Source organism: Xyrauchen texanus, chromosome 24 (assembly GCF_025860055.1).
Source record: "Xyrauchen texanus isolate HMW12.3.18 chromosome 24, RBS_HiC_50CHRs, whole genome shotgun sequence".
In the NCBI taxonomy this organism is placed as follows: Eukaryota; Metazoa; Chordata; class Actinopteri; order Cypriniformes; family Catostomidae; genus Xyrauchen; species Xyrauchen texanus.
In genome coordinates this window covers 5,178,247-5,194,592 of record NC_068299.1, presented here as the reverse complement: position 1 = coordinate 5,194,592, position 16,346 = coordinate 5,178,247, and the positions used below count along the sequence as shown (strand labels likewise).

The window sequence follows — 16,346 nt, the reverse complement described above, 5'->3', positions numbered from 1 at the left end:
AGCGATATGATAGGTGTGGGTGAGAAACAGATAAATGTTTTAGTCCTTTTTTACTGTAAATCCAGACTTTCACTTTCAATTCCACATTCTGGTGCACAATTGACTTTCACTTTCACATTCAGCCACCTAGTGGTTGGGGCTGATCAAATGTGGATATTTATAGCAAAAAAAGGACATAGATATTGACCTGCTTCTCACCCAAACCTATCATATTGCTTCTGAAGACATGGATTTAACCTGGTCACCATTCTGGTCACCATTCACTTGCATTGTGAGGACCAGCAGAGCTGCGATATACTTGTCATATGTGTTCTGCAGAAGAAAGAAAGTCAGAGGGTGAGTAAATCATGAGAGGATTTTCATTTTTGGGTGAACTATCCCTTTAAAATATGCTTTAATTTCTTTAGTTAAAATACACATTTCTGAAATGTGACCTGGATATTCTTTAGTGAGATTCAGCCAGTACATGTAAAACATCTTAACACTCATTAAAGTCATGATCACAGAGAGTTAACAGGCCCAATTGCAAAAAAAGCAAGTGGGAAGAGAAGAAAAAAGTGAAGTCTCTCTCAGTCTGAAGTTTTGCTGCCCTTAATTAACTGAGCTGGCATTCTCTCTCACACCATGAAGGCGGGTTTTTACCCTGCTGTCAACTATGAGGCCTCCACAAAAAAATTCAACCAGCACACCCTCATGACTAAAAGTAATAAAGTCCAATAAGGTCAGTCAACTTTGTCTAACAGAGAAATGTGCGGCCTGACATTCATTTTATAAATCAGGTGAGTCTGTAAAGAAATAAGAAGATAGGATGAGAGGGACTGAGAGAAAGATGTAGATGCTCAAAAAAAAACATAATTAGGTTTTGTCCAGCCAAAGATGCTTATACTCAGTGGCAAAACTACAGACAGTGCAGGCTGTGCCAAGCAGGCCACGAAACAGGCAGCGATACGCCAAAGTGGGCCGCGATATGCAGAAGGGGACAGCGACACAAATTGCAACAATGCAAGGACTTTGCAACAGTTAGGTGTCAACCAATTCATTTGTATGGTGTCCACAAACGGTGACTTACTGTCGTAACATGTTAATTGACTGTTACACACTCTCTCCAATGCTAGAAGATCACAATCCTCAAAATTCGGCCAGATCAAGAATAAATGGGGCAATTTTATGCATTCTCTGTAATTGTGTAATTAATTACATTTCAGTTTTGGAATGTAACTTGCCAGTGGATAGTGACGTTGAACAAAGTCCAACAGAACATAAGAACACAAAAAAACACACATTGAGAACATGCCGTTGTTAGCGCAATGCTAATTTGCTAGGGTGTTCTGGTTGGGTACTAGGATGTTGCTACTTAAAGGGTTAGTTCACCCAAAAATGAAAATTATCCCATAATGTAATGCATCCATGGTGTACATGACTTTCTTCTTTCAGCCAAACACAATTGGAGTTATATAAAAAAATATCCTGTCTCTTCCAAGCTTTATAATGGGAGTGAATGGTACCTTAGATTTTGAAGCCCAAAAACATCTATCCATCAAAAACTTAATCCATGTGGCTCCAGGGGGTTAATAAAGGCCTTCTGAAGTGAAGTGATGTGTTTTTATAAGAAAAATATCCATATTTATAACTTTATAAACTATAATCACTGGCTTCCGGTAACGGCCATCCTCGCGTTCACAAGAGTATCAAGTTCTGGCGTATGACGTAGGCATAGCGTAAGCTCCAGTGAGAAGTGACTTCGTTAAAGTTATAAATATGGATATTTTTCTTACAAAAATGCATCGCTTTGCTTCAGAAGGCCTTTATTAACCCCCTGAAGCCATGTGGATTACTTTTTTGATGGATGGATGCACTTTTTTCGGCTTCAAAATCAAAGGTACCATACATTCCCATTATAAAACTTGGAAGAGCCAGGATATTTTTTTATATAACTCCGATTGTGTTTGGCTGAAAGAAGAAAGTCATGTACACCTAGGATGGTTTGAGAGTGAGTAAATTATGGGTTAATTTAAATTTTTGGGTGAACTAACCATTCAAGGTGTTCTGGGTGGTTGCTAAGTGGATGTTTTCTGGTCCAATTCAAAAGTGTGAAAATTCTTAAGAAAGTCTGATTGCTTAGAGAAATAATAGCACACCTATTCTCAAAAAAATGCTTGATTTGAGGTAACATCAATGTCCGTAGTGCAAACATGCAGGACACATTACATGACAAAGATTAATACTTTGGTTTAAAAAATCCCTATCGCTGTATGTGAAATAGTAAGGGTGCTACTTGCATAAAAATAACTTGAGATGAGTCAATAACCTTCAGAGTTTACCTCAACACCAACTTTGTATTCTCAGAAGAAACTTCTATCACTTCAAAACTACAAATAGAACACTGAATGAGAGACATAATTCCCTTTTTCATGCTTTTTACAAGTCATAATGTTCTAGAGGCTCTAAATATTCTCTCACCTTACACTTTATTGACCTCTTAAGTCCTTTTCACAAACTGACAGTAAATGCAGTAAATTCGGCAGATACAAAGATACAAAAAGATTACTTATTCAAAGAAGAAATCCTTTGGCAAGCACTGAGGTGACGTGATCAGTGTCAATACAAAGAGACATCACTGCACATTTGCGTGATCTTATGGCAAATAAATGGATACAATTCACAAACTTCATGCTAAAGCATAATTATACGAGCAATATGATGTAATGAGCTTGATGAATCTTTCTCAAGTCTTTTGATAGTAGCGCACTTATAGAACGTATTCTGCTCTGTATAATTCCATGGAGTGACTGAGTTTGTGTTCATCGTTTCAACCCAGAGTAAAGTTCTTACCGTAAACTCCTTGCGCTTGCACGTACCGGTGGAGGACCGAAAATATTAAAATACAGAAAAGCTCCATCTTCAGGTGCGATCCCTCATTACCTGCAGAAAAAACACAAAATGCAAAATAGCAGCCGGATCTGAGACACCACAGCACAAGGTCAGCGTTCAAATAACAGTGTCCCAAACATGCCGAAATGATCCTAACAAATTGTTTTTCACTGATTCATGTATTTATATCCCTACATTGTCCCAGCGCATGCATTCAAGTGAGTTAAGGACAGACAATTAATTTCCCAAACCATGGATTATCTGCAGATTACAGGAGCTGTGTTGTTTGATGGGATTGAATGAATGGGGTTATTTCATTTAAATTTACATTTATTCATTTGGCAGTGATTGCACTAAACCAAAGTTTCACTAGCATCAGAATATAGTAGTATCCAGGACAGATTAGAGTGCAACAAGAATATATGTATATGTTGTTGTTGTTGTTGTTGTTGTTGTTTTTCTTATGAGTGCATGGTACAGTGCTCATGGAAAATATGTGTTTTTAGCCGTTTTTTGAAGACAGAGAGTTAGTCTGCTTCACGGATGGAGTATGGAAGGTCATTCCACCTATGTTGAACAGTGAAACTAAAAGTCTAGGAAAGTGTTTTGGTGCCTCTTTGTGTTGATACAACATTGTGCCACTCATTAGCCAACCGCAGGCTTCTGCTGGGAATTTAGCTCTGCAGAAATGTTTTTAGGTATGTTGGAGCAGACCCAGTGACTGTTCTGTATGCCAGCATTAGTCTTTAATTTGATACGTGCATCAACCAGCAGCCAGTGAAGTGGGTATGAGTGGAGACAATGAGTGGTGTAACATATGCTCTCTTTGGTTCATTAAAGACCAGAGGTGGTGCTGCATTCTGGATAATTTGCAGGGATCTAATTGCGCATACAGGGAGCCCTGCGATTAGAGCTTTACAGTAGTCCAGTCTAGTTATGACAAGTGACTGAACAAGAACATTTGTGGCATGTTCAGAGAGGATGGGTCTTATCTTCCTCATATTGTAGAGTGTAAATCTACATGATCGTGCTGTCTTTGAGATGTGGTCTGTGAAATTGAGTTGGTGCTCGATGGTTACCCCTAGATTTCTGATATTGCTTGGCAGTTAAGGACGATCAGATAAATGATTTATTAAACATCGCCCGAGTTGGTCAAATAAAGAGAGAGAGAGATGCACTCTCAACCGTAGGCATGCAGTTTTGTAGCTATTTAAACTGATTTGTCCAAGAGATATTGCTGAATTTAACTCACTGTTCAATAACTTTGTGCACCAACTGGTTTTTACCATGGCTGGGATTCCCGAAGAACATAAGCCTGCAGTATAACCTACATGCATTTGAACATATATGTACAAATGTGAATTCCACACATCAGCCTATTTTGGGAAAATATGTTACATAGGCCTATATGATTATGAAATATGTTGCATGTAATTACAAGTAAGTGATTTTTTTATATATAAGAAGAAACATGAGCACAGCACATATATTTAATGTGTGTTTTACGTAAATTGGCATATATACCATAGCCTACGTAAATAACACCCCCAAAGCTATTAGTGCTTAGATAACGTGTAAATCTTCTACATGCAATTTAAATGGACCTTCCTCTTTTGGTCCCGTTAATCAGAGACAAAGACACACGCGCGCGCGTGCAGCTATCCTTATGAGGAATCTCCATTGACATAATGATTTTTATACTGTACGAACTATATATAGATTATATCCCCTAAACCTAACCCTCACAAAACACTTTCAGCATTTTTACATTTTCAAAAAAAAACATCGTAGAGTATGTTTTTAAGCGATTTGAATTATGGGGACAGAAATGTCCTCATAAATCACATTTATAGCATAATTCCCTTGTAATTACCAGTTTGTATCCTAAAACAATTGTCCTCGTAAACCACTCAAACCTGCCCACACACACATAAAATCCATACTAATGCATATTAATTACTTCAAATCCAATTCACATAATATCAGAGATTAATAAGTGTTGATCAAACTTTAACAATATTCCGCCGGATGTGCATTACAAACTTCATATTTAGCCAATATTTCAAACTTTATGGAGGCCTAATTTTAGAAGCTTTACTAATTAACTAATAGCCTATATTCTTAATAACGAAAAGAAATGCGTGACCTGCAATAGTTTTCATACTTAAATAAAACGAGGTTTGCGACAGCAAGTTTTAAGGTGCTCCAGTAGCACGCCATGCATTTTCTTGTTGCATGGGCTTTAACTGCAGAGTCCCCTATAATGATGATCCACGTTCCGTGTATTCTCTTTACCTCCGATTGTCTTGGGACACTTTTAATTAAATTCCATTAAACCAGCAGTCAGTTTTGGGATGGCGTAATGGTTTAAAAGCTGGTCTGATAACTAAAAGGTTCAAACTCTGCACTGGACAATTAACTACTACTATCGCATTCTTGATTAAAACACATAATCTCAGATTAATCCAGGTCGGAACGTGTGATAATGAGTGCACTGGAAGTTGTTTTGGATAAAACATCAGCTAAACAGCACTGCATATTTTGCTGACACTCGCGCAGGAATGAGAAAACTGCAAAAATGGTTGCGTAAATTATCATGAGCCTTAAAGTTAAAACTCATGAAAACTTGCTCTTGGCTCATTTGGGATGTCCGAGCATTTAATGTGTTTGCATTAAAAGCACAAACACATTTTAACTCAATTTATCAGGGATTAAAAATGATAAGTATACTGTATATCCTCTGTTTGAAGGGATCTTTGGGTGTGGATATTTTGCGAAGCCTTTGCGTAAAAACACTTACACACACAAAACCTCTTTAATGAATTGAAGATGTAGCTACAGTTATAGCTTACCTTTCTATGTGCGAGCTCAGTCTCCTCGCAATAAGATCAGTGAGATGCTTCCCAAAATCCTTAATTCATTTTCAAAAGATTTTCACTGGAGGGATGAAGAAGTTCCTGGTGTTTTGTTTGTTCTTATGTGCGTTTAGCAAGAGCGCACTGGTTTCTCTCCATCCAGAAAGTAATAAATATACACACGAAATTCAAACACATTCCTCCAGGTAACTTTAACTGATGTTGAACTCTTGCGAAGCCAGCACACATTCATACAAGGGCGTCCTTCGTGGGGAAAAACCACCAGTCCGCGATCCGATATGAACTCTCATATAAGGGTGAATGATTTAAACTCTTCTCGTGTGATGTTCTCCGTTCAGAGGCGCGTTCATCGAGAGCGCACTCCAGAGTGGCAGACGGATGGAGAGGTTGCGCGTCTTTGCGCGCTGCCGCTGTCAGTGTGGAGATGCGCGCAATGATGTTCCTGCCCATCAAGTGATGGTCCGATATCTAGAGTCTATAGTTCGTGCCGAGGGGTGGATGAACGGCAGAAATGCGCGTCTGATCTCTCTGGACAGCTTTCTGGAGAGTCTCTTTGTAAAAGCTTCTCCGGGTCTGGTCTCGGTAATGAGTGGTTTATGATAAGGGAATGGGACCGGGCGTAAACTGTAGCCTATAAACTCTCCGCTTTTTCCAATAGTATTTTGGTGGGATCTCCAGCCAATTAAAGCTCCGCCGTTGAGAACGGAGGACTCGCCCCGGATCCCGGAGGACCAATTAAAAAAGAAAGTGGAGGCGGGGAGAAAAAAAATCACAATGTCTCTGCCACCCCTCCTCTCTTTTCCTCTCTCTTTCTCCTCCTCCTCCTCCTCTCTCTCTCGCTCTCTTCTCTTTACTTCATCTCTCCTTCCATCAGTTTCTCACACTGTCTTTCGTCACTGATGGTGCGGACACTAAATGAAGTGTGTGCTGCTCCTGGTGGCCAATAGACGGCGGGCTTGAGCTAATTATAATTCTAGAGAGCGCTCACCATCACCCCATGATGAAGAAACAAGAACTGTTGTAAAAACAGAGGTCATGAATCCATGGGCTGATTAAAATACATCAAATATATTATTTCAAGACATCATCCAACATCAAGTGGGGATGTTTGTGTTTGGGGTAGATTTAATCATTTCCATGTGCAGGTCACATTACATCCCAAAATCAATATAATACATATGTATTATATATTGCATACAATGAAGATGAAGCCAATTTTAGGATTTCAGTATAACAATATACAGCAGTGGCGGATATAGGCATGGGCGACATGGGTTGACATTGAACATTCCTCCACTTACTTAAAAAATGTTCTACATGAGGTCAAATCTAAATGAACTAGTTTTAGTCAAGTTAAAAAACTTTATTTAATAAGAATCAAACCTTCTGACTTCATTAAGTTACACCAACAAAAGTTGATATGTAATGTTCATATCAGGTAGAAATAGAAAAGTACTCAAAACCAGTGTTTCCAAACCACTTGGGATGCGTGGCATGTGCAGAGGGGGTGGCTCTAGGGGCTTGAGCCCCTGCCCTTTTGCTGAGGTGCCCCTCTGACAGAGCAGTGTTCCAGGGTGTGCAAATGCCACCCAAAATGAAAGCTTGTACTCCCAAATAAAATGACTTTTTAAGCTTTATAAAAGTATGAAGAGGTATGTATGTATCGTACAATTTAGCATTTATATGTTCGTCTTTAGCATAATTTGGAAAATAATTATGGATACAAAATTACTGAATCTAGTTTTATGTCTAATTAGGCTATTAAGCATAATATATTGATACATTTAGTTAAGCTTTAAAAGTAACAAAAGGTACACAAAATTGGCACTATAGCACAAAAGAAATCACCTCCCCCCCCACCCTCCATCCCCCAAAACCCCTCTAAAAGGTTTAGAGCCTCTGCAGCTCAAAATGTCTGTGCACGTCCCTGCTAGTGTGAAAGACTGTCAGGTGTGCCGTGAAAAATTATAAAATTCCACTAAATGAATAGATACTGTTTTTCCCGGAATATAAATCACAGAATTTTTCATCATCTGAAAGGTCCTGCTACTTATACTGTTGTCTGAAGAGATTTATATACATCATTTATACGTAACTGATATTGGCTGTAACTGATATTGGCTGGTCAAACATGCACCATAACAGATGACGAAATCACTCCTCACATGCCTCAACTCCTCACATGCCAACAAAATGACGTTTCATCACACTTATAGTAAAAACATTCAGTCAGTGAAACAAATATTTAATACATTGCAAAGAGGTTTGCTGTCCTTTTCTGCATATCGCGGTGCCGTTTTGTGGTCTGTTTTGCAAATAGTGGCGGCTCATTTTAGCTTATTGCGGCCCATTCGGCCCATTTCGCGGCCGACCCACCGGCCCGCTCTGTTACTGCCAGTCATGATTGGCCCCAAAGTGCGCCGGCCCACCGGGAAAATTCCCGGTATGCCAGATTACCATTCCAGCCCTGAATATTAACTGTTACACACAATCACAAAAAGCTAATTCTCCCATTGAAAACAAGCCCAAAAACACTGTGAAACAATGTGTAGATTCTGAGATACTGTAATCTTCACAGTGCGAGTTTGCCATCTGAAGAGCTGAAGTGAAGTCGGGCGGCTACTCCCGGGTCATAATGCCTGCAGTATCCAACATCTGTCAGTACCATTTATACAGAGATGCAACTTATATTGTGTTTGTGTCTCTCTCTTTCTCTTTCTTTCCCAAATAAAATTTGACCCGGTCTTATAGTCAGGTGTGACATTATTGCCGGAAACTACAGTAAATAAATACATACATTTAAAATGTATTTGCTGTGACGTTGCAAGATTTAATTTGCAATAACAAATCTATGGTACAAATTGGAAAAGAGGTAAATTTGTTGTTAGTTTTTTATTACCCAATTAGCGCTCTTGTCACCTGTGACCTCATTATACAGCGTGACTATGTGAACTGCATTTTTTTGCATAGCCATATTTCAAACATTACAAGTTAACATGCTACTGAGACAGACAGAAAGTCTTGAAAAAGTGTGCCGTGGAAGAAAAAAAGGTTGGGAAACACTGCCCTAAACAGTAATGACAAACTGCAATCCGCAGAGAAGAATTCTTGCGTGGAAAACTGAAAAATCAAACATCAGTTTCACGTGCACTTAATTCTAGAGGCAGAAAAAAAGAGGCAGGAAATACTGAAGTTGCTCTGTAGAAGGAAAAAGCAGTCTGTGTTGAAATCCTCCTCCCTTTCTCTGTCCCTGTCTCCTTTCCCATTTTGGGAGACAGCTAGCAACCTTGGCACGGATTGTGAAAAGGTCATCGTAGGTTTAGTTCATCACAGTAAATATGTGTGAGAGGCTGGCATGACCAGACTGGCGGCTGACATGCCCGCTGTGCCCCTCAGGTGTGTCTTCTCTTGCCCAGGGCCAGTGCGTGACACATGAAAGCAGTATGAGAGCTCACTGGATTGCAGTGTAATACTCTGGCCAAATGAGAGTGTGAGCCATGGGATTGCTGTAAGCGAGCATGTGTCAGTGTGTGGGAGTATGTCAGCTCTCCCAAAAATCCTCCTGTGGCAGCCACAAAATGAGTGTGCTTCTCTTAGTGCATATTGAAAATATCCTAAATGAGACATTAATTAATGGGATGGCTTCCATATTATTTGTAGCACCATAAATAATTGAGTTAATTTAAGGGATGCTCACTGAAGTTCTTTGGCTTGTGCTTCTTTATACCTATTTAAAAAGAATAGGTCACACAAAAATAAAAAATAAATTCAGTCATCTTCACTCAACCTCATGTTGTTCCAAACCATTCTGACTTACTTTGTTGCATGGAACACAAAAGGAGAGGTTTTGCAGAATGTCCAAGCTGCTCTGTTCTATTCAATAGAAAGTAGACAGTGATCAAGGGCTGTCGAGTTCCAAAAAGAACAAAAAAAGCACCATAAAAAGTAATCCTATGTGCTATGTTCACTATTTTTGATTTCTTCTGAAGCCATAGACCTTATTCACAATAGCGCCATCTTAGAAGTTTAATGGGAATGACAACAAGGCTGTGAGAAATAGACTTACAGTCTCTTCAATGGGCTGTACTTCAGTTTAAAGTGTTTTTGGATCGTTCCAAGGTCAAAACATTTAAAAAATACCTTTCCAAGAACATTCAGGAGACAAAAAACTCCAGATAACATGAGTTGTGGAAAATCAGATGGGATTCCAGGCATTTTATATAACTTTATACTGTGTGTGCTGTTGAAGAGACTGTATGTCTATTCCTCACAGCCTTGTTGTAAATGTAATGTACTGGCCAGCATCATCAAATCACTGCCAACCATGTTAAAATAAAATTATACATTATAAATTATGAATCATTGCACTACTTTGTTATTTCATTGTGGTCCAAAACATCATCTGCAGCCTGAAACTGAACCTTTGGTCAGATTTTAGGAGTAAATGCACTTAGATGTATAGGAAAGCTTTAATATGCTACACTACTGTCTGTCTGCACTGGTCTCAGAACAGTTTGAAATGCACCTTATGTTCATTCTAAAGCCTCTGAAAGCAAAAATGTTCAACTTTTGAGTGAATAAGGTCCCATTTTCCACATACATAGATTTCATCATTATCAGCGTGCTGACGTACGAAAAATAAATAGATTATTCAAATCAGCATATTAAACAAAATTAGAGATGCTACTCTTTACAACCAAACAGTTTCCAATAAAACAAATTAAAGAGGTTTCTTACCAGAGGCCCTTTTGTTGGCGTTGCGCCCGTAGTAGAGCTTTATGGAAATCAACATCATGCTGTTGTGCCACGTGACGCAGTGTTCAGAGTCTTGTGAAAAATATAGAGTCGGTTTCAATTTATTAAAATTATGCATTGTGTATTGTGATGCCAAAATACAACGTCCACATATGTGGATGCGGGGTAAATTTAAGTTGTTATACACTGAAAATCTTTCCTTCTGCCAATTCAAACTTTTAACATCCTGATTGGTAATGAGATGCATGACAACCAATCACACTTAGTGACATAAACGTCCAAGCTGGACGTTTAAGTATACAAATATTTGGATACAATTTGAGAGCTGGTGTAGTCTCATTTCAAGTCTGGTCAGAGCTCTGGTCAGGTCTGGTCCTCCTCTCTCGTATGCATGTATCAGACTCCAGCTGAGGCGTGTCAGCCGCCTCCACAGGGGCCATTATTCAGAGGGGTAATTGGCAGAGCGGAGTTCGGAGATGCCCTTGGGAGCCAACAATTCATAACCCCCATCAAAGCCAATATCCGATTCCAGAAAATATGCTGAGACAAGAGACGGGTTTGTGAGAAAAGAGAGAGCGTGAGAGAGATGGACTGCTTCATCACAGAGAGAAGTAATGGGTGAGTATTGATTGCTTTCAGCCGAGACTCCGATTTCATGTTTAAAACAACACTGATCCTCATTAGGTAAGGAGGAAAACAAAAATAAAATATCAGTATCACTCATGTAGTACTTTTGTCTTGTTTTCCCATAAAAAAAGAAAAAAAAAATATATATATATATAATTTAATTTACATTTAGTCATTTAGCAGATACTTTTATACAACACAACTTAAAAAATGAGTAACATAAATGTATCATGTCTTGGTTTAAGAGGAATCTAACAAAGTGTATTGTTATTTATGCTTAAAACAAGTAAAAACTTATAGCCAATGGAGCAAGAATAAAATCCCTTTCAATTATGGTAAGTTTGTTTCTCTTGTTTTTATTTTTCTTGTCTTGCTTCAGGCATTAAACTTACTTACTTTTGTTAGATTTCTCTGACAAGAACATTTAAAATCTAATGTAATTTTGCTGCTCAAGAAAACTTTTTACTTATCACTAACTTTTCATTTTCTGCTTAAAAGAAGAAAAAACTAAATTGCCAGTGGGTAGGAAAACACAACATTAAATCAAATTTTCTATGAGAATTTCAGTGTTTTACACAATTAAATATCTCAAGAAAATGGATCTTGCTTTAGAGATTATTACAAAAAAAAAGCAAGGCAAAATACTGATTAAGAAAATTATCCTTTGCAGTGAAACCCCATGCAGTGCCCCACACACATTTAATTCATTATCCACATTTGGCATCCATATTTTGAGCCCAATTTAATTGAAACTGCATCCATTTGAAATTCTTCAAAACTGTATACGCATGGTAGGTCTTTCTAAATGCATGCTCTAGTTTGTCTTGTATGCACTCTTTGTAATAGTCGGTCACTCTTCACCATCACAGATTACAGATCCACCTTCAGAGATAACATCACATCACAGTACATGCCCTCCTGCCAGCAGACGTCTATCTGACTGATCTGAGCGCAGCTGGCAGTGAAGAATGAGGACGGCTAAGCTCAGGGTCTTGTTAAGATCCTCTGAGTGGATAAAAACACCTGTTTGGAAGAGCTGAGCTTTTGAATCTCATATCACGCAAATGGCAGCAAACTCACATCAGAAAACCCTGTTTGGTTGGATTAATCATAATTCAGTGTGGCCTGTTTTGCTATATGGCTCTCACACTGCGGTTTTACCATATCAGAGGGTTTAACTTGACATGTCTCATGCAGAGTCATGTGAGGATAACACTCATCTCACACTTCCTCTCTTTTTCTGTGTTTCTTTGAAGAACATGATGTACCCGAGATTTTAGCGAATTCTACAATTATTTATACCACTATATAGAGTGTTGGGAGGGTTATTTTTGAAATGTATTCCACTACAGATTACAGAATACATGCTGTAAAATGTCATTTGTAACGTATTCCATTAGATTACTCAAGGTCAGTAACATATTCTAAATACTTTGGATTACTTCTTCAGCACTGGTACATATTTTTCACTTGTTTTGACTATAAAAACTCTCCCAGTACAGTAAGACAAAATACACATGTTAAAAATACATTCCCTGAAAAACCTAAATATCTTGTGCGGTGTGTTTCTAAAACAAGATAAATATTATTATCAAGAATACGATTTTTACCCTAATATCAAAGATCTTACTAGAAAAAATTAATTATGATCCAACGTGAATTTTCTTGATAAAAAAAATATATGATCGTGCCTGTTAACATGCATGTAAAATGGAAAAAAATTGCATTTTAGCTCAGCGTAAATCAGACAATTTACACAAGGTTTTTTTCTATTTCTTCTGCTCCAAACTTACTTCAAACTTACTTCTCTGTCTGCTCGTATGAATGTCACACATCATAAGAAAGTGTTTCACCGCTGTTCAAATGCACTTTGGATCGCATCATTTATATGTATAAATGTTTTCCGTCTGAAAGGACAAAATATTAAATGAAACAAATGACAATGTAATGCAATGTAATCTCTTCAGTAATCAAAATACTTTTTGAATGTAACTGTATTCTAATTACAATCATTTAAATAGTAACTGAAGTGGAATACAGTTACTTATATTTTGTATTTTAAATACGTAATCCCGTTACATGTATTTCGTTAGTCCCCAACCCTGTGTATATTATTATACTATTACACTTATCTCTTCATGTGCAGTTGATAAATGGGCATGGACTTTTTTACATCCAGATAGGTCAAATTTAGGTATAAAGATTATGTATATGTATAAGGGAAAGTGTATATTTTTAGATAGTGTAACTGATTAGCAAATAAAAATAAAAAAAGAAAACCTTCCACTGAAAAAACTCCACAGGACTAATGGTGCCTTCACATCATGTCGAATTTACAGTAATTACTGTAAAAACCATTTACATCTTTGTAGAACTAGTAATTAAAGTTGTAAACTCTAAATTCTATAAAAGCTCTGACCAGACCATCGTGACATCATGTAAAAATGTCCAAATCAGCAGCGGCCTCAACAGTTAAAGGAATGTCATAATATTGATTACCACATAAATTAATTTTGACTTGCCCGTCCTTTTCATAAAGCTAAACTCGAGGTCACAGTGAGGTACATACAATGGAAGTGAATGGGGGCCAATTTTTGAACTATAAAATGCTCACTTTTTCAAAAGTTTAGCCACAAGACAAAAACAATATGTGTGTTAACATGATTTATGTGTAAAAAAATCACTTACTAACCTTTTCTGTGCAATGTTTTAGCCAATTTAACAACTTTGTTGCCATGACAATGTAATGTCAACAAACCCTAAAATGGCAATTTAAACAACTTTACAGCTCAAATGATACATGAGTTTTAACAGGAGAATTAATGTTATTGCTTTTAAGTATATTTCGGTCTTTAAACCTTCCAAATATTATTTATAATATATTAATTCCCATTGTAAGTGCCTCACTGTAGTCCATATTTTAGCTTTTATAGAAAAGGAGGGACGAGTCAAAATTAATCTTTGTGGTAACATTATGCCACAATATTATGCCACAAATGCTGTCGATTGACCTTAACAAGTATTAAACCCAGGATATTCCTTTAAAGGTTGTATGATATATATATATATGATCCTTGAGGTTCACTTATAATATTTGTATATTCATATCTGAATATACAAATGATAATTTTCCACACTCATTCTGACCCTGTCAGAAACGCTTGGTTTTGTTGCTGCTTCTCCTTTAAGACTTCACAGTAAATGCCCACTGTTCTGATTGGCTCTCTACTCTTGACTGGCCTGCCATCTCACTGCTCACTTCTACTAGGTGGGGCTAGGGAAGTAAGAAGGTAAATGAGGCCTTGATGTGTTGTGGATGTGGTCAGATGCAAATGTCTTCCACAGTGTGACATCACACTGTGAAGGAAGTAGGCAAGGCAAGGCAAGGCAAGGCAAGGCAAGTTTATTTATATAGCACATTTCATACACAATGGTAATTCAAAGTGCTTTACATAGAAGAGATTAAAATAAGAATAAAAAATAAGAATAATTGAAACAGTTTAGAATAAAATAAAATACAGTACAAACAGTCGGACACACAGTGGCACAGTGCTCATTCAGTAAATGCACAGCTAAACAGATGTGTTTTGAGTCTGGATTTGAATGTGACTACTGTAGGAGCACATCTGTAATCTTTATATTCAGTGAGCATATCTGCAATATATGGGCTGTAATCGTTAGGTGATAGGGCTAAGTAGATCTGTGTGTCGTCTGCATAGCTGTGGTAAGCAATTTGGTTCTTTCTCATTATTTGGCTCATTGGGAGCATATACAGGTTGAACAGGAGTGGTGCAAGAATTGAGCCTTGAGGGACTCCGCATGTCATGAACATCCACTCAGACGTATGGTCTCCTATACTCACATAATAACCTCTCCCTTCTGAGTATGACCTGAACCATTTTAGGACCATCCCAGAAAGCCCCACCCAGTTTTCCAGCCTGTCAAGAAGTATGTTGTGATCAACAGTGTCAAATGCAGCACTGAGGTCGAGTAGTACCAGTACTGATAATTTGCCTGTATCAGTATTTAAGCGAATATCGTTTATTATCTTTATGAGCGCTGTCTCTGTGATGTGATGCGATCGGAAACCAGATTGAAAATTGTCAAAGTATCCATTTGAGTTCAAGAATTTGTTCAGCTGATTGAAGACAACTTTTTCAATGATCTTGCCTATGAAAGGAAGATTTGAGATCGGTCTATAGTTGCTTAATATGGTCTTATCCAGATTGCTCTTTTTCAAGAGGGGCTTGACAACTGCAGTTTTCAGGGAGTTTGGAAAACTCCCAGAGAGAAGTGAGGAGTTTATCACTTCTAGGAGATCTGCTTCTAAACAGTTGAACACACTTTTGAAAAAAGATGTGGGAAGTGCATCAAGGGGTTGATGTTTTAAGGTGCTGTACGGTTTCTTCCAAAATTTTGCCACCAATTTCTTTGAAATCAGACATAGTAACTACTTTCTCAGGTTGTGGTTTGATTTGTCTGACCCCAGCACAACTCAAGGATGTGCTGATCACCTTTCTGATATTATTGATTTTTTCAGTGAAGAAAGAAGCAAACTCATTGCACTTGCTGTCTGAGAGCAATTCACTGGGAATCTGGCTTGGGGGGTTTGTCAGTCTCTCTACAGTCGCAAAAAGAGTGCGTGTGTTGTTTAAGTTGCTGTTTATAATATTCGAGAAGAAAGTCTGTCTAGCTTTGCCTAGTTCCATATTAAAAGCATGGATGCTGTCTTTGTAGATGTTATAATGGACTACAAGTTTTGTCTTCCGCCACATGCGCTCTGCTTTTCTGCATTGTCTTTTCATATTTTGCACTGCTGTTGAGTTTCTCCAAGGCGCTTTTTGTCTGCCACTCTTCTTCCTGACTTTCACAGGAGCAATATCATCAATTACACTTTTAACTTTTGAGTTAAAAGAATCAAGGAGAAAATCAACAGAGTCAGCAGATATACTTGGTGTTAAAGATATAGCCTTCATAAATAGTACACTATTGTTCTCATTTAAGCATCTCTTCTTGACAGACACAGATCTAGCTTCAATGGCAGGAGAGATCAATATATCAAAGAAAACACAGAAATGATCAGACAGTGTGTTATGAATGAGGACGGAGTCAGACAAGGGATGAGGATCCAAATGCGGGTTTATTGTTGACATGAAAGGAAACAAACAGGCATGAACAAACAAAACTACCACGATGGGCAAAATGAAAACAAAACAC

At 37.9% G+C, this 16,346-nt stretch overlaps 1 protein-coding gene across 1 annotated transcript in view; it reads right to left on the bottom strand.

Moving 5' to 3' along the window:
* LOC127617821 (MAM domain-containing glycosylphosphatidylinositol anchor protein 1-like) overlaps positions 1-5,829 on the bottom strand; it is a 220,963-nt gene extending 215,134 nt beyond the window's left edge. The window contains exons 1-2 of the mRNA XM_052089915.1: positions 5,724-5,829; positions 2,833-2,922 (exon numbers count right to left, since the gene is read on the bottom strand). Coding sequence (XP_051945875.1) covers positions 2,833-2,899 — 67 coding nt within the window. The 5' untranslated portion in view covers positions 2,900-2,922; positions 5,724-5,829. The remainder of the gene's footprint in view (positions 1-2,832; positions 2,923-5,723) is intronic.
* Between the last annotated feature and the right edge of the window lie 10,517 nt (positions 5,830-16,346).